Source organism: Nymphaea colorata, chromosome 14 (genome assembly GCF_008831285.2).
Source record: "Nymphaea colorata isolate Beijing-Zhang1983 chromosome 14, ASM883128v2, whole genome shotgun sequence".
NCBI classification, from domain to species: domain Eukaryota; kingdom Viridiplantae; phylum Streptophyta; class Magnoliopsida; order Nymphaeales; family Nymphaeaceae; genus Nymphaea; species Nymphaea colorata.
Window position 1 is genome coordinate 8009101 of NC_045151.1, and position 26655 is coordinate 8035755.

Genomic DNA, 26655 nt, shown 5'->3' on the forward strand with positions numbered 1-26655 from the left:
CCACAACAATTAAAATGAATAATAGTATCAACACATGTGTACACATTGGCCGATAAAAAAAATAAGAAAAAGAATATATTATATAAAAAGTATGACTAAAAGGGAAGAAAAATAGGAGGAAGTAAAGAAAGAGAAAAGAAATAATAAAACAACAACGAACCACAAAAATATGTGTTTGTGTGTGTGGTAGATATGCAGAAGTTCTAAAAAAATAGACACGTGCACAAGTTCACGAAAAAAAAGAACTACAACATACATATGATGCATATGGCAAACATAAGAAGAACAAAACGAAAAGAAAAAGAGGGAATAAGAGCAAAGCAAAAGTAAAATGAAAAAGGAAGAAAAAATGAAGGAAGAAAATGAAAGAAGAAAATGAAAAAGAACGATTGAAGAAGAAGAAGAAGAAGAAGAAGAAGAAGAAAGAGAGAGAGCAAAGAAAAGAAAAGCACCAAGGCATGCCGACATTTTACGAGTAGCCTAGGCCCATTGATAAGTGTTGCCCATGCACACTTTAAAGTTTAAACCATAGATACAAACATCATTCCTCAGGTTTTTAATGGCAAAGTTTTTCCCAGGTATTTTTTGGCAAAGTTGTTTTTCTTGAGAAAATTTCAGAAAAATTTTGGCAAATTTTTATAAAAATGAAAAAACCCTAAAAATTAGGTAAAAATAAAACAAATATGAAATAAATAAGAAGCTATGTTGCCAAGGCGTCCAGGCAGTGCATAGGCGGGACTAGGCATCTAGGCAAAAAAGGTGACCGTTTTTTTTTTATTTTTAGTTATGTTAACCATTACATAATAAAATTATGTACTTACTGACTGAACTGTAAGCTTCTATTCCAAGTAAAACTTGTAAAACTGTTCTGTTCTGTTCTAATTGAATGATTACACTTTGTAAGTAATGCCAAAAAGTAAAACATGAAAAACTGTTCTGTTCTTGTTTCATGTGAGATTAACAGTACATTTCCAGCTTGTTTACATGTTGGAAAACTGTGCTGTTCTGTTCTAGTGGATGCCTTAGTTTGATACACAAAAGAAGACACATCATTCTTGTTCACATAATGAACAGAATGCTTGCATTTCTTATAAACTATTTCAGTTATAGGCCTTATAGACTATTTCATTTGAAACATTCCAAACAAAAGTCGTATCAAATCAGTACATATAATATACATTACAAGTTTACAACAGATTGTACATATAACACATAATATACATATAACAGATTGCACAAATCAGTGCATATTATAACACATTCAACTGCAGGTGGAACCACCTTAAAAATTGCTTCAGATTGTACTAATATACATATTTAACACATTAACAACATAGATAAGAAGGCATTAGAAAAGCTAGATAAAATAATAAAATAATGTCTTAATGATGATAAGAATGATCATAAATAATTTAATTGATGTCTAAAGGTGAACCCATGATGTCACTAACGTTAAAAAGGAAACATGGTAAAAACATGATAAAAACCTAAGAAAGCACGATAAATATGTTTTTCACATTTTTTAAAAAATATGTATTTTTCTCATTTTTCTCGTGATCATAAAAGTTACAAAACCATCAAGCACTGATTATCTATCCCAACCACTCCCATAAAGAACCCTCACCCCACACCCCCCCCCCAACAAAACACCCCCTCAAATACCCCCACCCCAGAAAATTAAGGCCAATTGCCTCAGTTTATTTTCCAAGCACCTGTCCTCCTCAATTGTTAATAAAAAAACCATAATTGTACCTCTTTTCCTAAAGTAAGGACTTCAATGAAAACTTTGGCCCATCCCATATGTTTAATAACAATATTGTCACACAAGTAGTCCCATTTAGTCCTTTAGGACAAGCAATAAAATAGACTAAATCTTATTGCAATAAAAAGAAGCTAAGAAACTTACATCTGATAAACACCACCTCTCAAAAGAAGGAAAAAGCATGACATATTCTATGAGACAAATGCGATCCCACCAACCTGAACAAAGTTATCGTAACTCATTGCACAAGAATGTGTCATGTCGTTTACATCCTTAGCAGTAATTTTAATATTGGCACCAGATTTGCTCCTTAGCTTCTTTATAGTGGCCCCACTCTTGCCGATCACATTTGCAGCTTGGCTGGTCGGCACAAGCAACTGTGCAGTTACTTTCTGCTTCTTATCAGAATCCCCAGCCGCTTCCAATGCACTAACTATCGCAGCATGCACCCTCATAACACCATCTTGAGCGTGGCAAAGGATCTCCATATCATCATCATCAATGTGCTTCTCCTTTTTCTCCTTGACATAGCAATAAATAGTAATAACCCTCTCGTTTGCCCCTGGAAAGGGGTCGACTACCTTGATTTTCGCCCTACTCTCCTGCCTTATTGAGTTTATAACTTTACCACTCTTACCAATTACACTTCCAATGACACTGTCAGGGCATAAGATCCTATACACGACCAACTCCCCATCAGCTAATGTTTCTCTGCTTCCAGATCTTCGTTTCTGATTCTTAACGTCACTGTCTGACCCGCCATCTCTTTGTAGGTTTGTGCGCTTTCCTGTCTCACCCATTCTGCAACATAAATCGCCAAGCAAACACAGCAAAAGTAGGCATGTAATGCATCAGTTAGGAAGAAAACTGATATAAACTGCACATAGATTTTTAAAGAAATTACCACAAGTATGTAATTACATGAATACAAGAGGTACCATATCTACTGTGGTTAGGAGTAGAAGGCAATGAATACAGAAGAACAATAGGATGTAAGCTAACCCGATTTCATGCAATGAAAACGAAATCAAGATAAAACCATCAAGAGAACACAAAATAAATACACGGAAACAAAAAAAGTTGGGGATCCATCTTTTCTAGGAAAGAGGAACGTCTAAAAACCTAGGAAAACGCAGGGTATTACAACTAAATATTTAACAGAGAGAAAGAAAAATCACATAGCTCCAGAACGAGCATAGGTACTGACAAGAAGGCGAATGTCAAATCAATAATAAGTTTAGAAAATACATGGTCCATTTCTAGTGGGACAAGAAAACATAGAAAGCACAATGAAGAAACAGGCAGAGTTGTAGAGACCATGAAATAAATCGGTGAAATCCCTTATCTATATGGCAACCATCACTAGCAATTACGTTGAAAAAGGAGAATAAGGAAAGAGATATGATGGAAAATGGGCCCAACAAGAAAGGGTAGTGACTAAAGCCCAATTGGAAAACCAAAAACCCTAAAAAAAAAAAGAAATAACAAAGAAAAGTGAAACCCTACAAATTGAGGAGTTCTAAGAAATAGGTCAAAACTTAAAAGGAAAAAGAAGGAAGAAACTTCAAAGGAAAAACAAATGAAATCAACAGAAAGGAATTGTCCAATGCCGAACTGCAAGAAGTGGAAGAGAAGAGACCTTGTACCTCGGTAGAGAGAGAGGAGGGAGGGGGAGGGAGAGATGCGGTGGATGGCGGGAAAATAGGAAAACCAATAGGGAATGGTGCACAACAGTGCGAAACAGTTGCACAGTCAATCCTGAATTGCATCCAAAAGCAGTAATCCAGCAAATAAGCAGGTGAGTATTGTCAACGATTTGGGTGTTCATGGACGCATATTTTTAAACTTCTTCAAACGCCCTTTTTCATTTTATAATATTTTGATCAACTTTTTAAAAATAATGGGCAAAGCTGTGAATCGGACTCGAATCGATAGGCGACCTGGTCGTCGAGCCAGTGAGTTGACTCACTAGACCGAGTCAAGGCACAAACCTTTACAGTATTCTTTTTACTATAGACTGATGAGAAAATTGGTTGTATCATAAAATAACAAGTATCATCTGCATACGATCAAATAATCATAATTTATGAGAACTATCACAAATTACAGTTATATAACTACGAAAAAAAACAGGACAGTTCATACGCACAGCTTTTGAACCCATAAATACGCATTTATAGATAATTGTGTGCATCGAACCCTTCTATAAGTAAGAAATTTCAATATATAAGGGCATAAGTAACTCAATAAGTTGTTTTTCCACATTCAATTTCACAACAAGCTAATCACAAATTGCAGAACGCAAACAAAAATTCAAAGAAAAAGAACAATTTATCGTTCATCATTAAGCGAGAGAGGCCAGAACTCAATTCCCTGCTAAAATCCAAAGAAAACCGACAAAAATAACAAAAAATACGAGGAGGAACAACATACCAATGATAAACATACAGTCAAATCAAAACTGAATAAAAAAACAAGAACAATACTAAAACATTTAAACCTTTCGGGACAAAGGACCCTGGCCTCCAGCAGCAACTTCGGGGACGCGAGAGAGAGAGAGAGAGAAAGAGAGAATGATTGACAAAATGAGGCAGAGAGGGAGAGAGGTACCTGAGGACTCGCCGGACGAGATTTGCCGGTAGACGTCCGGTGCCGGAGGACAACAGCTGTCCACTTCCTACGAAACCCTCGGTCTCTCAACTGGAAGACGAAGGAGAGGGCTAAGAAAACGAAAGCCCGCCCGACGCTGAAGATTTTTATGGTTAGGGAACCTATTTCTTTCTCAAACAAAAAAAAAAAAAAAACTCTCGAAATAGCCTAACTCGAGCGATCCCAGCCCGATCCCGCTATCCACCGAGTTGACCGATCCAAGTACAACTTTTTTTTGAAGATCTGTCTTATGTGGGTTAAGATCGTGGCCCAGCTTAAAGACAATCCGAGCCAACTCGGCGATTCCCGAGTTGACTCCGCCACTTTGCCAACTATAGTTTTAAATGCCTTCACCCCTCGGGCTATAGTCATTTGCCAATTTCCATATATGCTCTAATCATTTTAAGAAGGACTTTAAGCAATTAAAAAATGGTCTCTCTTGTGTTAAACGTGCTCATCTCTCCTTGACCAAGACGTGTAATTCTCTCTTCGGTTTAACTTCTTTGGAAATCTTCACGAAAAAGAGAATGGTTGAAACCTGTTTTTGAAGCCTCCATGAGGAGGAGAAAAATCTAGTTCTATCTTGGTCGTTTGTGGTGGTAGGTAAAGATGCTCCATGCTTCTCATCCATGTTTCAACAATACAATATTATGACATTTTGGCGAAGCTTAGAGGTCGCTTGATTGCCCATAAACTCTGGACATGTTCCACGTTCAATAAACCGACACAAACGTCGAGCATGGTACATGTGGAACTAGCTGGACAAGGAACAGAGGGTACAAAACCCCAAACCATTCGCACTGTTCTGTGGTTTACCACGAAACAACAAAGCACAAAACAATCATCGGGCTTGCCCCTGTGCAACTAGGCTGTGCACCAGGCCGGGCCGCCACCGAGTACCCGAAGCCTGACCCGAGCCTGGATACTGTAGTGTCGAGATGGGGCCTGCATGAACAGACCCGGCCCGGCCTGGTGCCCATTGAAGTCAGGTACCGGGCAAACGACCAAGCCCGTTGGGGGCCTGTAAGCCTGCGACGGGGGTTAGGGTTTTTCTTTTTCACTGGAAAGAGAAAGAGAGTTGTGCAAGTTTGGACTTGAGAGTCCACCGGACCGCCACTGCCACAACCACTGCGGACATCGCCGACTCACCGTTTGTTGTTCGGCATCCACTGTCGCCGCACCGCCGGTCTGCGACCGCCACCATTGCGCAAAATGCCGCATGCTATGCAGCTGCAAGCCACCACGGTACGCCATCGTCCGCCACTTCTGAGTCGTTCGCCACCGCCACTGAATGGTCCGCCACACGGCCGTGCCTGCGCTTTGCATATCTACGTTTGATCTCTCTCTCTCTCTCTCTCTATATATATATATATATATATATATATATATATATATATATATATGTCCCTCTCCTTCTTTCCCGCCTGCGTAGCAGCGTATGGTTTTGTGTGTTTCTTTTCTTTTGATACCTTGTGTTCTGCTATTGAGATTACAGCATGTAGGATTTTTAAGTTTTGTTTCATATTAGAGAGAACGCCCTTCAATTTTATATTGCATCATAATACATGCTAGATTCATCGAAGTGTTTATGCGTACAGTAACAAAAGTGCTCTGAGATGATGCTAGATCATTTTTCTTGCAGCTCTCAGAATCATGTCCTCCCATATATATTCTTGTTCGTCTGAATTTTGCCAACTTCTTGTAGTTTGACCATTTTTTATGCTAAAGTAACTCTGTTTTGCACTTAGTTCTGGCACTCTGCCTCTACTGTGATTGAATCTTATATGATAGTGTATGCAATTTGATTTTCCCTTTTGGTGGATAGAATAATGAATGTAAAACCTTAGTTCATTGGAGTTGGATTGGTGTTCCTATGAATGTTGTTGTTAGGTTTGATGTGCAGTACTGTCAATGGAGGTCTTCTAAAGCCTTTCTATTTTCAACTATGTGCAAAGTATTGGCAAGGGTTATGCCTAAGCCTTTTTTAGGACCTTTTCACTAGTTATTTGTAATTTCATCTACATGCAAGAAATAGTAAAAGAAGTGAAAAAACTGCAAAGTTTAAGTGTGAGATTAGATTTGTAATGTTAGAGAGAAATGTTCTAAGATAATTCTTGTTTGATTTGTAGGTCATTGGTTTGGAGTCCGGTGATGCCATTCTATTTTCAGCTAAGGTAATTCTGAGTTGTTCCTATCCAACTTCAGTGTCATTTGAAAGTATTCTATTAGTTTGTTTTGGTGCCTGTTGAAAGTGTTCTATCAGTTTGTTTCTCTAAATGAAACAGCGGCAGGCGAAGTAAATCTTTTAAAATATTTCTACCAGATTCTGCTTTTATAGTATCTATATAGAAAGACCTGATGTTCTTTTTCTTTGTTTTTTGGTGCAGGTAGGAGTGGGAATAGCAAATGTTGTTAATGCTAATGTGAAAAAGATTTCACCTCCTCAAGATACCTCAAAAGAGCCTCTCTGAGCACCCATATTTGACAAGCATTTATTAAGCTCGAATGAATACATGCTGCGTAAGCTGTAAACATTATTTTGGTTGTCATTTGTTTTGTTTAATAGGTTTTTTTTTAACACACTACACAAATCCCTGTTTTTCTTACCATATGTCTTTGTTACATGAAGAGAAAAGTTAATTGTGCAAAACTAGAATTTGTTGAAGACCAAGAAGAGCATCCTTCCTCTCCTCTGTCTTTGTTACATGGGATTTTCAACAAGCTCCTATAGTGGTATCTTGTATTGGCACTTCAAATTTTCAATTTACGAGTAGGCATCAACTTGTACAAAATAAAACACATTTTGTACATCTTATGATTCAAATATACCCTAAAGTGTCATTGGCAAAATTTGGTTGATCATTATTTGTTGTTTCTTATATTATTATATATCATTAGAAAATATTTACGCTAGTAGTATATCGAGACCTGCAATGGTTAGCTTTTTAGTTACTAAATTTGTTTAGCTTTTAGTTACTAAATGATTTCATATACATGATGTCATATGAATCTTGTTAACATTTTCTTCAGCTCAAGAGTTGAATCATTTCATGTGTTTATGTTGTTTGGATTCCATTCAAATAGCAAATTTTATCTTTTAGTATCAGGAATGAAGAATATCGTCTAATGATAGATATGAAGGAAAATCAATCTTTTTCATCTACTGAAAAGGAAGTTGAATCCAAGAGGAAAAGAACTTCAATAGTATGGAATGACTTCACATTGGTACTATTTAAAGAAAAAGAGTATGCAAAATTCAACCATTGTAGTGAACGATTGGGTGGACATAGTTCTAATGATACTAGTCACTTAAAGTGACACAGAGATACATATGCCAAAAAACAAGTTACTGATGGAAAACAACAAACTTTGTCATTTGGAGTTAGTGAATCTGGTGCCATTTATTCATGCCTACATAAATTTTATTCATGCCTACATAAATTTGATGTAAAGGCTATAAAAAAATGTATGGGTAAGTGTACAATAATGCATCCACTTGCTTTCAGTTTTGCAGAATATGAATATCATAACGATCTTCCAAAGGCTTGCAATTCAAGGCTTGTTCCATTTTCTGGAAAAACACTTACAAAGGAGGTTCGGTCAATGTTCAAGACTGAAAAAAATGAGATCTCAAGGAGTTATAAATAACCACGTGCAACGGGTTTCATTGACATTTGATATATGGTCCTCAAGACAAACGTTAGGATACTTATATTTGATACCGCAATATATTGATACATATTGGCAATCGCACTCTCATATACATAATTTTATACATGTGCTTCCACCACGTAATGCAAGTTGTATATGTGACATTTTATCAGAGTTCATTACTACTGAGTGGGAAATTCAATTGAAATTGTTTTATGTTACTGCTGATAACAGTTCATCAAATGATAGTGGAATAAGTTTACTGAGAAGAACAATAGAAAAAAAAAATATTTCATTTCCATTAAGAGGGGAATACTTTCATATTCATTGTGGTGCACATATTATAAATCTCATGGTCATAGATGGTATGGTATGGATGATGTGAATGATACAATTTCAAAAATTTGTCACAATGTCATGTAAGGGGATCACCAAAACGACTACATGCTTTCAAGCAATGTATAAAGATAATGAGTTTGGATGAGAAAAAATGTTTGAACTATGATATTTCTATTGGATGGAACTCTACATTTATAATGTTGAAAGATGCATTGTTATTCAAAGATGTCTTTCAATATTTGGCATCGTGTGATCCTAATTATGCATGTTTGCCTTATGAGGATGAATGGTCTCATTCATTTGATTTATGTCAGTTCTTGATGATATTCTACAATGCAACTAATCTATTCTCTATCATTAAACAGCTAACATCTAATCTTATTTTTGAAGAATTTTATTAATTTACCATTATTTGCGTAGATATCGTGGAACAACAAATAAACATATAAGGGCATTTACGTACAAAATGCAAGAAAAATTTGACAAATACTTCAAGAGATACAGTATTCTCTTTGCAATTACAATTGTTTTGGATCATTGGTTCAAATTATCATACTTGCAATATTTGCTTGACTATTTGGATAAACCTGATGCAACGGTAAAATATGAAGTTATAGAGAGTATCTTTCATGAATTGTATGATGAGTACAAAAACATATATGATGATAGTGACACCAGTAATATGCAAAGAGACAATGCATTTACTAGTATGATTGCAACAGAAGAGTATAAAAGTCTGGCTAGATATGAGTTCAAACTTCAAAGCATACTTCAGCTCTGTATCTCCTAGACAAGTATTTAATTGATCCAATGGAAGAAATTGTACCTATTGCAGACTTCAACATATTATCTTAGTGGAAGACAAATGAACAAATATAAAATTGTAACAAACATGGCTTGAGATGTATTAGCAATTTTTGTATCTACAGTTGCTTCAAAATTTACATTTAGTATATCAAAAAAATTTTTAACGATTATCGATGCTCAATCATTCCTGAAAATGTTGGATCATTAATATGCACACAGAGTTGGATTTGTGATGAACACAACTTATGTAAAATGCAAGATGTTCATAGTTCAATCTAATTTATTTTATATATTGACACAGTAATGTGCTTAAATTAATGTGTTACAGTACGAGGAATATTAATCCAATGCATGACTATCATGATAATTTTTTTTAATTTGTAGTATTTAGTATTATATTTATATAATTTGTGAACTAACTATTGTAAATCTTTTGTAGGTAACATCTTTCGTGATGTGGAGTCACAGATTAACTTGTGATAGCATGGAATGTTGATGTAAAAGACTTGGAGTGTAAATTTTGAATATTAAACTTGTGGTTCTAAATCAAAGAAAGGATTTGGTTTGTACATCCAGTGGTAATTATACCTAACTTTCTTCTCTTTTGCTTTTGAGTTTCATATTGTTGCACTATTTTCTTTTGCTTCAGCTCTTCTGTGCACTCCTTCCTTATGCCTCAATGACAAAGAAAGACTGAATTAAAAGTCATTTCTTCTATTAGTGGCAGTATTTGACTTTGTTCTTCTTTATGGCCTTGTTTACGCTATTGTTTGTAATCAAGTGAAAGATGTTTAGAGTGTGTGATCATGTTTAAGAGTATTGGTTATAACAATGTGATGATTACAAATACTAGTTCTAAATCTTCCTATGTAGAGAAAAATGTTGTGGGCTTGTGATTGTGATGTTCAAATTTGACATTTGGATAATTACAAAACTTGAATTGGTCATCTTCTATATTTGTTCTTTGTTTGTCATTGAACTGTTATGATGTGGACCACACCTTGTGGTGAGTTAGCATAACTCATAATTAACTGCTTAATGTGAAATAGTTGGAATTAAGAAACCACGAAATGCTGCTGGAAAACCAGGCCAAGGGACGAGGGGCCAATCCCGACCAGACCCGGCCTAGCCTGGCCCTTTAGCAGTTAAAAACCGGTTGGGCTGGGCCTCAGACGTGGTTGACTAGGCCCGGTACCCGGCCTGGCCCTACCCAACCCATTAGTAGTCGGGCCAGGTAGCGGGCCAGCCCGGCCCATTGCCCAGGCTGACTTACAGTCCATCTCTCTCCCCCTCTTTCCCCCAGCTTTTCCTCCTTCTCCTGCAGCTCCCAGGTGTTGGTCCTCTCCAGTGACATGCTCCATCTCATGGTTGTTTCAAAGACGCCCATTTTCTAGTATGCCAAATCTCTCTCTCTCTCTCTCTCTCTCTCTCTCTTTCTCTCATTTTGAGCAACAACAGTTTGGCATCGGCCATGGCCAACACAGCTCTTGCCCTCTTTACTTTCTCTTTCTTTCTCTCTCTCTCTTATCTACAACCTGAACCTACGGTCCCATACATCTAACTGATGCCTTGGTCAAATACCTTCACCTTTTTTAGCAATGCTCTCTTTTCTCCCTCCTAACATGTTAGTATCTCCCTCTTGTCTATGCTGGAAATGTGCATCTATGGATACTTGGCTAGCATTCAGGTACGGAATGTGACTAGCCTTCAAGATGTTTGACAAAATGTCTATGTGTGACTTAGTAATAAAAAATCACATTCAAATGCACATTTTACTTATTAAAGTAAGTCATTTTCACCTTCGTTTTCGGAATCTTACAAATATGAACTTTAGTTGAAATGTCTCTATTTGCCTTCATAGTTGGTCACTGATACACATTAGAGAATGTCTTGTGGATCAATTTTTGTCTACAGTTGGTGCATGCCATTATTTTCATTGTTTCACATGTATTGAGTGGCTGTTTTTCTATTTTTTGCTTGAGTTAAATGTTGTTAATGTCATATCTACGCCACCTGCATGGGCTGCAGCATTTCTTTCTTTGTTCAAAACAACTAATTTACAATCTCTACAACATAGAAATATTTGATCCACGTGTTTACCATGACTTTAGACTCCATGTTCAACCTATTGCATCCTTTATTGAAGGCAGCAAGGAGATGCTTCATACATTTATACATCTTTTGGCATTTGGCATCTGGTTTATGGTAAAATACTTATAGGCACACGCATGCATGTGAAAACAACCTTCACTTTTCCTCTGCTTTAATTTCATGCTGAGATTAGCTTTTAAACTTCAATCTACAAAAAGGTTTTATGACAGTAATGTTTATAGCAAATCATCCTGCAGGAGATAGCTCAAAATTGATGGTTATGAAGTAGGTTATTGAGGGTTTGGAACCTTGAGAGAAGGTCGTCAATGCTATCTGTGATTTTGGACTGCATATATACATGTGTTTGTGTGCATTTTTGTGGGTTTGATGTGTTGAAATAATGCCCACAATATGTCAGATTTACTATCACAGGGTTGGGTCTTTACTTTGAAATTTTATTTAGACGCTCTCAAATTCTTGGGTATGTTTTATTACAATTATGCTTTGCAGAGATTCCTTCTTCTCTTTAGAGGTTGTTCTCATCTTACAGATCATGGGTGATGGAGAAATGACGAGGAACAAGCTATCACAGGTTGTTTCTGCAGAAAGTACATTTGGACAGATTGGAAGGGGAAAAGGCAGAAAAGCAAAAGATACTAGGAAAAAAAAAAGGAATTGAATAACGAGAAGTTATTGGTGAATCAATTTAAGAACTTTGAAGTTTATATGAGGCTCAGTCCATTGTTTTTCTTATCTAATTCTGGGGGAATTTTATTATTTATTTTTCTTTCATCTAGAACATGTCATGTGGCAGGTCAATGGGTTATGTAGCATATGAAAGTAGTACAAATATTTGTTATTTGCATTCATGAAGCATGAGACCACACATTTTGGCATCCGGTAATTGTGGCAAAATTCCAATTCCTATTGAAAATGTAACAAATCATGTTGTAATTTTTATGAAATAATATAAACGTGCTTAAGTTTTATTTCTTTCATGTACTTACTTTACATGAAACAAATTAAAACTTAAGCATGGCTGTGTTACATTACCAACATATGATCATTTTTCCACACACACACACACACACACACACACACACATATATATAGAGAGAGAGAGGACTAAAAGATGCCAAATTCTTGATTATTAGCATTATGATTTATATGTACATGGTCTCTGGTTTCATCAGTCGGGAAACATTTGGTACCAAAAATTGAAGGAGCCATGCTGTTCATTGTTTGTGTTGGTTATGAATTCTTGGAGCTATGCAGAAGAAGCTCTAGTTAGCCATTGAATGTGTGTGTATATTTGCAGGTATGGGTTCCATGCAACAGTTGTTGAGCAACCTTCCTACTTAATTTTCAGTTTGTGTCGCATAAGTGCTTAAACTGCAAGTAGTGGTACAATACTCGCCAAACTAGAGTTGCTCATAATGTCTACCTTCTCTTCTGGTTGATTCTTTGGATATCCACCTTTCTTGGGTGTGAAGTTTTAGACTCGGCATTCACCACCTCTGGATGTACTCTCTGGCTGTCTCTTCTTATTCTTAGCAGAGATTAATGAGGATGTTGATGATCGGCACCACAGAGAGGTTAGGCTCATTGTTTATGATGATGGTGTTGACCACCTCATCAAAATCTGGCATCTGAGTTGAGTCGATGGTTCCTAAGTACCACTGAGCAGCCTCACCCTCCAAGTTTCGCAGATGAATAATGCCTTTGTTATTGTTGTTGAATTTTTTGCATTCAACAAAGAAGGTTAATAAATGAGTATATAAGTTTTTCTATTACCCTAAACTTGCTCATTTTTTTGGGAAGCCTTTTGAGGTCCTCATCATCCAACACTTTTACAAAAAATCCTATCTAGAGTTTGAATTTGATGGACCATTCTCTTTATTTCATCAATGCGAGACTGGATAGGATAAATAATGTACCCAGTGGAGACCTCATGTTCTGAATAATTGTGATTTGGCCAAACTGCTACATATTGATTCAACATTTGTCGAATCATCTTTTGAATGGCTAGCTTAAGAGTGACAACTGGTTGAGGAGGATTCTCCATCTCCTCCTAAACTTTAAGCTCTTTTCCTTTTCATTTTGTGTTCTCATGCAATGAGTTATAGAAAATCTTTGTCAAATTTTCACTTAAAATATACTTGTTAGTTTGAGAAGAGAGACAAAAATGACATGGTTTTGATAATAGGGAGAAAGACATGTATTCATTTGACACATTAGAGGAGAATAAAATGCCAGTATGTCATTAAATTATAAACATTAATTAAGATAAGAACCCAATGATAATATAGCAGACAGTTTCCCACCAATTCATATACACTATAACTTAGTTGGTTCCTTGTATATATAAAGATCAATCCCTGATGACCACCCTCTAGTAGCCAAACTGCAGATGCTTTGTCATACTTTATTGTCCAAATAAAAATCTATGACTATACTGAAATCTCCTCTCATAGTATAGAAATCCATCTACCTCCTAGATAATTGTGTTTTACATCACTTTAGATGATCACTTTAGATGATACATGACAACAAGAATGAGCCAAGTAAAAGAATATTATCCTTTCAAGATGGGTGTCGTAGGCTAATTGTTCCTTCATGTAGAAAAGTCACAAACAATGTGTTCCTCCACCAACTCATCTATCATCTCTACCCTTATGAATTACGTTACTGTAGAACCACTGTTGTAGAAACCAAAGACAGCCATTCATCATGCCTCTCATGATGAATCAAGTGAGTCCCATGTAGAGAAATGCAAGACCAGCCAAAGCAAGTGAAAGGTGTCTAGTTTTGATGTTTCCCCACATCCTGAATAACTGTAGAATTCATAAATCTATCGTATCTTGTATGTTGGAGAAGGCCAAGGTTCTTGCTCTGTAATTCATAATCACCTCCCTGGTCCTGTGCTGTTGCATGGGCCATCTGACCCTCATCTCCACTATACTACCCAAAGTGTATAAAATTCTATGAGTCTCAGGAACCTACAATCTCCCCCATTCTTGAGGTCCCAACTCCTGATCCCATGAGTTTATACAATAAGTCCTTGTATACAGCTTTGAAGTTGGTAGCGAATTGATGATCCATTGGATCCCAATGATGTTCTATTGGCTCTAACAAACACAAGATGTATGTAAACTCATTTAGTAGAGGTGTCACTTCTCTAAAGATAACCAAAATGTGGACGTGTATGGGTTCCACCTCTCAGTCAACACATGAATCAAGTGACTGTCGATCTAACAGCTTGCTAATACCACTATTGTCTTAAGACCACAACCATTTAGGTGATGGAGGAACACATCCACAAACTGCTTGAACCACTACTATTGTCTCTAGACCACAATCATCTAGGTGATGGAGGAACACATCCACGAACTACTTGAACCACTATTGGTACCAGCCAGGCACAAGTCCATAACCACTATTGATACCAGCCAGGCACAAGTCCATTTATGAGAATAGATCTGGTGTTTGGGTCACCTTTAAGAATAGTGTAGAATGTGGTCTTAGAGAGTCTTGATCATGGTGACTAACAAAAATGACATGATAGGGGTCAGAACAAACATGCAAATGAACACCCCAAAATTTTAGATGGCCAAACTAGGTGATGAGAGTGTGCCTGTCAGTATCAACCCAATAGGAAGTTCCAACTAAAATGATGATTTTGACCTTGGGAAACTAAAAAGACCCTTTAGGATGACATTGGAAAGAAAAATTCTAAATGATTTTGACATAGAAAAGCAATTGCTCTTTTGAAAAATCTATATAATTTTTAATGAAAAATTCAGTACCTAGTGTTAAATGAAGTATAGAAAGATAAACATATAATCAAACAAGATACACACATAATGCTTCAAACAACACTCCCAAATGACATAGCTCTATTATGAAAATGTGAGTGAATTGGATATCTTAGGATTTTAAATATTCAATTGTTCCATATACCATACATGCCTATATATTTGGGCAAGAAGTCTGGAGTTCATGGCATAGAATCCTCCAAATGGGGCTCTATAAGTTAAAGGTATTTGTTCTCCTTGATCATTCACTTATATATCAGGCTAGTGCCTCTGTTCAGGTGAGGGGAGAGCCAACACTTGCCTTCAGCTAGCCGTTGAACCACCCTGAGCTAATGCATATAGGTAGTATTCCATGATGTGATGACCAGAATATAAAAGTGGGGAATTTTGAAATATGAACAATTAACTCTAATGCAATGTGTTTAAAGGGAAAGGGGAGGTGTTAAAATCAAAGAGAGGAGCAAACATCGTATCAAACAACTCCCAAATTGATTGAGGTAACATGTAATACTATATTTATATGAGCACAAAAATCTCTCTAAATTGTAAGTTTTAATGCACATTAGAAATATGTACATACATCAAATGAGGGTACCAGGATGGCTCTAAGGGTGAGACGACATTTAAAACTTAGAAAAGCGGAACATTTTTGTGTAATCAAGACAATGATAGGTCCCATTTGTCTAATCTAAAATTTTTCATTCTTACATGCATGCTGTAATAAATGGGATTATCATTATTTGTACTCGCCTTCATTCCTTGTGTGAGATTCCGAGAGATGAGACCCAACTTGTCAGTATGAGGTCTGACTATTCCTGGTGTCTTTACTTGGAGTAATCATATTAGACCAAGGACTAGACTGAATGTTCCATTTTTTAAGTTTAAATGTCATCCAAAGCCTATGAAAGCAAATGTGCCTTAGTTTTAAAATCATGCATATTTTGAAATCTAAATAGATCTCAAAAATAGACTTATGAACAAGAAGAAATAAATCTTTATATCAGTTCATGTCATGATCATCATAGATCAATGCAAATCAATGTCTTAAATCTAATATGATTCATGCAAAGACTAAGTTGTGTAGACATGAAGTCGATCTCTGCTAGAACTAGGATGTAGGATGTGAAGCTATTAGTAGAAAACTAGATTTGAATCCAAGACTTGTAAACATGATTTGAGAAATTTTATGTAATTCTTGTCCTAAATTTGAAATGGGAGACATTGTAGAAGTCAAAATATCACTTTATGTGATTGAGACATGATCCATAATCCAAGGTCAAAGATCAAGAAAATTTGATCTTGTATTCATGACTGAATATTTTAAGATCCAAAATTTAAAAGGATAGAACCAAATTGGATGATTACAATGTTTAAAATGTTGTATTATGGTATGATTTTGTAGGGATTGATCCTGAGTTTTTGGTCAAATACTCATTTGCTTTGAAATTCAATTCAATATCCAAGATATGAAATCTAGGATCCAAGATCTGAAATTCAAGATCCAAATATAGGATTTGATATCTGAAATCCATAATACTTAAACTAAGATTTATGATGTGAGACTCGTCTGTGAAATCTGATTCAAATTCTAGTCTAAAATCCAAGATCCAAAATCTAACACTTGAGACCCAAAATTCAAGATCCAAAATCCAATACTTGGAATTAGGAATCCAGTAGGTGAGATCCAAATCCGAGTAGGTTAGACTTGGGTTGATGTCATATTTTAGATCCACATAAGGTTTATCATTTGAATCCAATATTTTGAATCGAGATCCAAGATCCGAATGAGCTAGAGGGAAGTTGGTCTGACTAGACCAGTCTTGCTTACCTTGGGTTTGAACCTACTTAGGGTGAGTTTGACTACAGTAACTGACCAGTTTGGATTCCATGCCTACATGACCTATGGTTTCTGAAATCATTTAAAGAAATGACATTTTAAATTATTTTCGAGAAAACTATGATCTAAAATCATTTTTGTATGAGGACCAAGTTAGATTCAGCTTTTCACATACATGAGTTGATGCATGCAAGGGTGTGCTACTCGGATGACCTAATATGGTTTAAAACAAGGGGTGCATGGGGGTACAAGGTGGTTCAATGCATGTTCAAATAAAGGTGCAATGCATGATTAAAGAAAACATGAAAGAAAACTATATTCTATATGCATGCTTTAAGTAAACCAAGTAAACAAAAGAAAATAATTTAAAAGGAAGAGACAAGGAAGAGAAGAGCATACCTGAACCTTATGGCTACTTTAAAGACATTAGAATAAATCTAATATAGAAAATAAACATTGCCAAACTATAATATTATTAAAGCAACTAGGAAAAAAGAACTCAACTAAACATGCTAGAAATAAAATGAAAACTAAACTAAACATGCATAAAAAAAGAAGTAAACTACAAATAAAAAAAGAAAAAAGAAGGAAAAAAGAAATCAAGTGAAGCTGGCACCCTAGCTGAGTCCGCTCTCACAACCCCTACACCAAGTTTGGCTGGGTCTAGACTAAGAGCTAATGCAGTCCGAATCATGACTTAGACCAACACTCCTAAAAATTTAACTTGTTTTGAGCAAGACCTTTTTTTGAGTATCGAGTTGGCTTGTTTTGAGCAAGACCTTTTATTGAGTATCGAGTTGGAATTTTACTAACTTTTTTGGCTTCTGTAGAAATAGCTCTTGAGTGTAGTAGTGAGAGGGGAAGGAGGTCTATTTATAAGAGAGAGAGGGGGAACCCCCTCAAGATTGACTAAACTTTTCTTCTTCTCTCTCTCTCTCTCTCCCTTTTTCAACTCAAAACCATATGTTAAAATCATCATTTCAATCAAATTTTGCTCGCTACAGATGAGCGTGTTGAATAAACAACATGAGAATATGAAAAGGAGAAAACACTATTTTAATCAGTATTCTAAAACTTGATATAAATAGGAAATGTTCGTTTCAGCTAAGCCCGGGCCCTGGGCCGTCGCCGGGTACCCGGCCCAGGTACTTGTTTCACATAATCGGGCTTCATTCCGTTGTGCCCGGCCCCGCCTGACGTTATAACGGGCTGGGTCCGGGTTAGGTTAACAGGCCCGTTGGGGCCCATTACCTGTCGACTCTTCTTTTTTACTCTTCGAAACTTTTATGAAATGCCTTTAGGATTTAGGGTTTCCAAGTTTCGACAAGAGAAAGAGCTGTGCTGAGCCTGGACGCCGCCACCGTCGCCGCACCGCCGGTTCGCCACCTTCGCCGTCGACTTCAGGTACACCACCGGCACAGAGCTTCTGCAGCAGAAGTTCACTTCTGTCTCACTCCTCCTTCCTCGCTCCCGACTGTCCCGTTTGAGTTTTGCCTAACCTCTCTCTCTCTCTCTCTCTCTCTCTCTTTCTCTCCCTCTCTATCTAACACGCATAATCTAGAAAGGGGTTTTAGGTTGTTCGGTTGATCAGTTTTTGAGCTTTTAATGGTAGAAGTGCTTCACGCATTTTGTTTACTAGGGTTTTGCTTCGTGCATTTTGTTTACCTAGGGTTTTGCTTCCCATCATTAAACCACCTTCTCTGTCTCTCTCTGTCTGTTTTAGATTGCTTTCTTTTCAATGTAAAATTTGACAACAGTGTTTTGTGTATTGAAAAAGAATAATACGTAAAAAGGGAGTTTGGTAATGGTTTCCCATCTTTTTCTTCTAGTTTCTTTGAGGAAGCAAGCTTAAGGAATCAAAAATCTGAAATTGTATAGGAATGCAGTGCTTCATGGAAGACGAAAGGCCTAGCGTCTCAAAATCCCATCATAAATCAAAGCAAAATTCCTTGAGGTAGCCGTCATTGAAGATGTTTTTTAGGTGGCATAGTTATTACATGAAACTTTACTGTAACTTACAGTCTTGAAACAATTTAAAAGAGTTGAAACAATTTAAATGAGATTAAAAAACAAGGCCGACCTGGCAGTTAACAAAACGGGCCGGGTCGGGCCTCAAATGTGGTTGATCAGGCCCGGCCCAATAATAATCGGGCCGGGTAGCGGGCCAATCCTATCCAAATCCGGGCCGTAAATGGCATTAACTAAACGGGCTGGGCCAGCCCGGCCCGATGCCCAGCCCACTGATTTTGACTTTGTCTTTGCCGAAGCACCCATCAAAAAATTTCACACGTTGAAAGTGTTTATTTGCCAATTGACATTAAGCATGGACTAAGAAAATCATGATACATTTTTGACACATGTAGATTATGGATATGGGTTTGATGTTGAGATCCAGATTTTGGTTTATATCCAAGAAATTAAGATGGGTCTGAATACGGTATTGGAATTTGGATAATGATTTGATATCCAAGATCTGAAATGAAAATAATGGATCTGGATCTATAAAGATAGATTAGACCAGAGACTTGGATATGAGATTGGGACATGGAAATAAAACTTTGATAGATCTTCTGGATCAAAAATATGAACTGGAGATCTATAATAACATGGACCTAGACTTGGCTTGAGCTGAACTAGGTGGATTCAAGTTGCGTGACATGGACTATACCTAGGCCAGGTTTAGTTTTTGAAAAACTGGGTTTAGACCGTAGCTAGGCCCAGGCTCAACCTAGGTGCTATCTTTAGAAAACTCAGTTTTAATGAGAAACTAGGGCATACTATGCCTAGGCTCAAGGCCCACTGAATCCATGAAATGTATATGAAAAGCTGACGTACGTTCATATGGCTCTGGTTTTATAAAAAAATATGTGCACGGTGGCAAATAACGAAAATACCTTGATTTTAGGCTGAAATGGGTTCGAATAAATGGATGAGCATGAACTAATGTTTTAGAATCAACAAAAATCATAAACCAAGGTCTATGCGACCTATACTCTATGTTTCTGCAGAAGAATATGGCCAAAAAAGAAAATAAGCATTTTACCCCTATGTACATTTTGGAGCTCTGGATGAATTTTCTTGATCAAGCTGAACCAACCTATGGCTAGGCGCTTAAATAGGCTTCGTTAAAATCTTGCTGAAAGGTTCCTCTTGAAATTCTGCTCTAAAAATCAGAAACAATTTTTTATCAATGTGTATGTGGCATGTTTATAAAGGGAAATTAAGGAAGGCTATAAAACCTGATTTTTATTGGAATTTTTACTAATGGAGCTCCGGGAACTTGGAAAAGTTACTTACATGTAAGTACATGATGAAAGATCATAACAGTTCACATGAATTTTGCACATTTGTACATTTTGCTTTTTGTTTATACATGTATATGGCGTGGGTTTGTCTAAATCGCTCCCTTAAATCTGCATAGTTATAACGAGCTCATCGTTAAAATAGAGTAGAGCATATTATCTATCTAGGACAGGACGAGCTATGCGCTAACTATGCAGGTAGATATTGTATTGTGCCCCAGGATAGATGATGTCATATGCTACTTCTGTAGGCAAAAAAAATCACAGGTACTTGTACACTTCCGTTGCTCTACATGGTTTGCATGAATTTCGCTTCTATGGCATTGTGGCATCAGACCAAGACTAGTTTAATTTTTTCCTGAAACATGATTTCATTTAAGATTTCCTGTTTTCATAGTTAGATTTGATTCTCAGTCTCATCTAGGCTTGGGGCATGGGGTAGCTAATCTGCTCTATTCTTTTCTCTCATGCATTTCAACATTTAAATTCTTAGTTTGTGATCTTTTCTTTAATATACTCAAGCATATAGTTCATTTCTTGCTTAATCATAGAGTGCCTAGGATCATGCATATACATCGGATTTCAAAACATGCACTTAGATTTAGAACCCATGTAGGGATTACGTTTGACTGACTACTACCATGCTCCACGACACTAGTCCTCGGTTCAACATAGTCCCTACAAGGACACACTTTCTAAATCATAGTTTACGAGGCAAACATTTTTAAAGCCGAACCTCTTTCTCAAAAACATACTTTTAAAAATCATAGGACATATATACATAAGATCCTACCTTAGGTAACCTAAGTCGGTCTTCTAGGGTCTAGCCTAGATCGACTCTGAAACCCGCACCTGATGAACCTATACTTTCGAACTAGATCCTTGGCCAACCTGTTTGAACCCACTTGAATACTTAATGAAGACTGGCTCATTTAGGCACTGGACAATATCAAGTCTTAGATGTTAGATCATAGCACAGTCCTTGATCTGATGATTATCTCTAGTAAAGTCCCATCTCTTGAGTTTCCGCATAGGGATATAGAAACCAGAAAAGTAATATATTTTCCCATCTACAAATGGTTTACATGTGAAGTTGATAAAAGTTTGGCATGTGAACAATGGCCACCCCCAAAAGATATGAATTTCTTACATTTGGATGGCAACGTGTGAGAAAGCTTCCATTGTAGTTATCAACTAGCCTTCCTTGCCTTCTGATGGGAAATACATGTGACATCAGCTGTCACCATTTTGCCAAGCAAAAATCATGTGAGAAAAATATGTTTTAAAACCATACTAGAGTAATAAGTGCATGCTTTTATTTAGTGAACACATCAGCATTAGATGTCAATTTAAATTTCATTTGAACAATGTAGCCTTTGTATGCTTGGTTTGTAATATAAAAACCGAGGTAGATCTCAGATGGATGTTTTGCCTTGGGTAATATTATTAACACTCCAGGTCCCTGGACAATCACATGCTTGATCTAAGTCATCTAAAGGCGAAGCTATGATTCGGGCTTTGGCAGCCAGTGATAGAACACTCGTTCCACTTTACTGCTCCATCAATCTTTGAAATATATTCACGACATACTCACATACGACATACTCACACAGTGCTCCATTTACCAAGTAATCAGTGTCTTCACGCCGTTTCGATGGTATTTCTAGTCCAGGACACGTAAGATCTCCTTCAGTATCTCTTAAATTTATAATAAACTAAAGAGCAGCAAAAAACAGGATTTTCAACACAAAAGTTCTATCATAGAGATGTACTAATTGTGGCCTATAAAAGATTCAATATTGTTCTTTTTTTACCATCTTTCATTGGTGTTTTTGTGGATTTGGAAACAAATTCATCTTGGTTTTGGTTTTGTTCATCCAGGAATTCCCTCCAACAAAAAAGCTTGATCCAGAAATTTGGGAACTTTCGGCACGCCATAGTCTGTCGTGCGCTTTACATAAAACCAATTTCTGTAGTTCATATATGTTGCAGCAGATGAGTCAAATGGAATCCAAAATTCATTAAATGGGTGCCAAATGAAACTAGATCATCCTTATGCCTATATATTGAATAAAAAAAAAAATCCTTTCTACCGTGAAAGTCATTAGCCCGACAAGTTGATTAAAGTTTGGAATTTCTGCAAGAAGCTTCTAATTTGAGGCTGGCGAACTCTACATTTTCCCTCTTACGAGCGTAAATGCATGGATGAATTGAGCATGTTATGTACGGCAAAATAGGCATACAACAACGTAAAAGCATATAAAATCAATCAATATGCATGGTGGAATGCAAAATAATGCATGAAATTATTTGCATTTTAAAAAGACAAAACCTTGGAAATAAGGATTGAGATTAAATCAAGGGCTGAGTTGCACAATTTTGTGCACTTAGATCCTAGTTGTGGAAAACAAATCATGGATAATAAATATAGGATTTGGATTCAGGATTTGATGAAAGATTTGATATGAAATATGGGGCATCCCCATTTGGGTCCCCCAGGGTTCAAGTGGGCTTAGACTAGGCTAACCTGCTAGGTTTGGTGTCACCTAGGTCAAACGACATTGGTTATAGACTCAGTTTAGTAGGCTCGAGCATATTGAGCTAAAATTGGATTGAATTAGACCTAGGTGAACTCTGAGCATGAACATGTTGGTTATCGGTTCAGAACTAGGTTGGGTAAGTTATGCAGGTCAAAGCTGGCCTGGGTTTGACTAAGGTGAGCCTGGGCTGGCAAACAAGGATCAATGGGCCTAGCCAGATTCAGTTTAATGAGTCAGCTGTGTTCAAGAAGGTTTAGGCAAGTTTGAGATAAGTTGGCTCAGGCGTAGCTCGATGTTGGACGACTAGGCTCAACACTGGGCACCACACGTCAATACTGAGACCCATGTTGATTCAATAAAATCAAATACCAGCCAATGGGGTGCATGAGTTGGAAAAAATGGAAATATAAAGGTTAAATTAAATTCCAAGCTGCCCGCCCTTGCATGAATTAAGTGAAATGTTATTTTGCCCTTAGCATAGAGTACTACAATTGATTGAATCTATCCGGGCAAACTCAAGACGTACGTGGGCGTCTGTCCTAGCCTAAGCCTAGTTCAGGTCCTATGTCCAGACTCTTCTCGGTTTATTTAAAAAACCAGTTTTTCTAAACATTGTGAACTGAAAACGAAAATAGATATGGGAAAGTGAGGAGTAAATTAGGAAAGGGAGTGGTTGGCAAATCCTGGATGGAGTTTTAGCATGTTGAGCCGCTCTCAAGTATGATTAATTGAGAAATTGCAGAATTTTGATGAAAATTTTACTAAGATGGGTTCTTGATATATTCGAAAGTGAAGTGGCCAAATTGAAATTGAGTAAAGCATACAATGTTAGTGGATTTATAAAACTAAAATTGAACTTGATTAAGAAGTTTGAACTAAAATTAAGGAAAGGGCAGATATATCTAAGCCTAATCCCAGCTCGACTCCCCTTGGTTGATTCGGAATTGAGCTCGAACATGAAAATGGAGTGAAATGAGCTTGTGGAGTGACCTTCAAAGGGTGCGGCCGATTGCAACTGAGCTGGATTGAATTGGAAAGAAATAAGAGGAGCACATGCAAGCTAAAAATACTAGTTTTAATAATGCCTAAGTTGAGTTCAAAACAAACCAAATAAAGGTTGGGTTGTCCCTAAATGATTAGTTTCGAGGGTTATCCTAGGAAATAAGGGTAAAATGGTAAATTTTCCTTGGGGGGGGGGGGGGGGGGGGACTGACATAGCAGGTTAGGTTTTCCCTAGGTCTGAGGTGGTGAAAGTTTATAAGTGGGTAAAATGGGTTAGACTAATTAACGCTATTCCAGGGTCAAGGACTACACAGATTGAAATTAATTGAAAACTATCCTACAAAATAGGGAGGTAGAGGGTTTGAATGAAAATTTGAGGAGTGGAAAATTTTAGGGTGTTCCCAGTTGCCGCCTCTTCTAGAACCCCACTCTTTCTTCTCTCTCTCTCTCTCTCTCTCCCTCACATCATTATCTATACATGCATTAACCATCATTTAGATTTATGTGTAATTCATTACCATGCATTACACCTCATCACATTTTAGTCTGGGCCGGATAGCATTTCATGTGCATTCCTCTTAAATTGGGTTGCACTTTTAATTGTTTTAATTGTGTTAGAATTCGGCCAGAGATCCCCCGCTTAGTGCATGAAATAGGTCTTTGTAAAAATTGTTGAACATCTTTGAGAAGTAGAATTTCAGTAATCTTGTAGGTGACACTTCATGTGTATTTCCATTGAGTTTCAAATTCCAATTGTTATGACAACTTGATCACCGAGTCCATTATCCCTAGACCAATTTCCATTTAATTTGGACTTGATATGATAGTTTTTAGAGGACAATTTGTGAACTACCTCTTAGGACAGAATTGAGACATGATTTTGTAGAGCTTAAGATGCATATAGGATTTGTAAATGATTTTTTAGTTCTGTAAATTACGTTAATTTCACATTTTGCGCCAGGAAGAAATTTTTTTATGATCTATTTTATGGAATTTAGACATGTTTTGGCTGCGGAAAAGGAATCTAATTCTTGGATGCCTGTTTGAATAATGTTTTTTGTGAATTTTATTCAACTCATCACTATAAGTGGAGATCAGTAGGTGCATAGTCTTCAATATATATATAATCTTTAAATACTTCATCATCATAAAACGCATCATCAACCAACAGTATTGGCATAAACATGGCCGATATGTACACATATGGTATAGCAAATGAATCTTTGTCTAAGAAAGAGAGGGAAAGAAACGGATGAAGGGGCATGGGAAGGAAATGGAGAGGGAAAGAGAAGAAAAGAAAGGAAAGGAACACCCATTCTTTTCCCTCTCAATCTCTTCATTTTTTAAGGAATTGAAATTACATTAAAAAATTCTTTCCTTTCCCATTTTCTTTCCATTCCTTTCTCTCCATCTCCCTCCATCCAAACAGGGTATTAAAGATATTGAATCCACCAGACATTACTTCAAGCAAAGATTGAACAATGCAATTGTCCTTAAGCTTGCAGCACTGTCATCTTTTGGTGTCATTGTCAAATCTAAGACAAAGAACAATAAAAGTTGAAATCTGGAATTCGGCAAAAGACTTGAAATTTTCTTGCTTGGCAACCAAACAGGCCTCAATTGAGTAACCGAACTTCCCTACCAAACAATTAATGTCCATTCTAGAGAAGGCCAAATATTTACACAGCTTATTGTTGTTGTGATTCCAGCTCATAAGAACCACAGGCTATACTAAATAATTCCTGTAAAGAGAGACCTTATTGCTAAGAACATATTTAACCATGTGAGTCGACAAGGAAAGTCGTGGTATCATATTCTCAGCTTATTAGTCTCAACTTCTAACTTATGACCACAGCAGATGGTCCTGGTTGTATTTTAAATTTTGAGTGCAAGTTTAGATGTAGTATAGCAAATGTATCCCCTAAGGAGTTTGCAAGACAGACAGTGACTTTCGAACTGAATGAAAATCTCGTTTCTGTTTTTCTTCGCCATTGCCCAATAGGACCAAACTGGTGCAGGAAGGTTGTCTGCACCTGCACAACAAAGCGAAAAAGAAAAAAGAGTGCGACATAGATTGCCGAAACCTCCACATTCTTTTGTTTCTTCTTCAGTTTAAGCAAAGGTAAGAATTTAAGGCTAATGCTGAATGAATTCAGAAGCAAGGTTAAATATCCTCTTTTACAACTATCCAATTATAACTAGGAAATTGACCACGGTTCGTTTAAAACATTCACTATGAAAGAGCCAAGATGAAGTAACACTACAAAAGATATAGACTCACTTGCAGAACCGAAGATATAGACTCACTTGCAGAACCGCACAAGTCAGAGACTATTTTGTACTGCAACCTATGAGGTCAGGACCATTTTGCAACAACTTATTCTCATAATATCCAACGACATAGAAGGTAAGATCTACAAAAAAAAGAGAACTTGGATTGTCCTGCTGTGACATTTTGAACAGGCTTCTTTTCTGCTTTTCCATAAAATTTATGCAAAAAGCCGGTAACTGTTCCATCAGAAAAATACAAAAAGGAAGGCACGATTTCTGCCATTGGACCATGTGGAATACATGCAGAACCAGATTCCCGAACTAATGAACGAAAACTGATTAGTTGCATGATTGGATCAATGCTTCTGCAACATCATCATTGGTCGACAAAGAAAATGCAGGGTCCCATAGACTAGCTGCTTTGGGGAAGCAGCCCCTTGATCGAAATAAAGCAAGACGCCTTGACTCAAATAAAGCAAGACGGCTGATCGGACTCTACCTCACCTGACCTTGCTTAGTTACAATTCGTTCATGAGACTGGCTATACTGGCAGCAAAATGAGCCCATGAGAAAGGATGGACAAAACATA

The 26655-nt window shown here is 36.9% G+C and overlaps 1 protein-coding gene and 1 long non-coding RNA gene across 8 annotated transcripts in view; one reads left to right on the forward strand and one right to left on the reverse strand.

Moving 5' to 3' along the window:
- The window catches only part of LOC116267539 (KH domain-containing protein At4g18375), a 36420-nt gene extending 31889 nt beyond the window's left edge, over positions 1–4531 (reverse strand). For all 3 annotated transcript variants that reach the window (XM_031649316.2, XM_050075217.1, XM_050075218.1), the window contains exons 1-2: positions 4373–4531; positions 1981–2563 (exon numbers count right to left, since the gene is read on the reverse strand). In XM_031649316.2, coding sequence (XP_031505176.1) covers positions 1981–2562 — 582 coding nt within the window. In that variant the 5' untranslated portion in view covers position 2563; positions 4373–4531. The remainder of the gene's footprint in view (positions 1–1980; positions 2564–4372) is intronic.
- Positions 4532–5240: 709 nt separating this feature from the next.
- LOC116267716 (uncharacterized) lies at positions 5241–12288 on the forward strand. Of its 5 annotated transcripts, none has more exons than XR_004175655.2 (5): positions 5241–5743; positions 6541–6585; positions 6799–6931; positions 9648–9786; positions 11850–12288. It is a non-coding gene; the product is annotated as an uncharacterized LOC116267716 (long non-coding RNA). The 5 variants fall into 5 exon arrangements; XR_007572099.1 differs by having other exon boundaries at positions 5241–5705; XR_004175654.2 differs by having other exon boundaries at positions 5241–5656.
- Positions 12289–26655: the final 14367 nt, after the last annotated feature.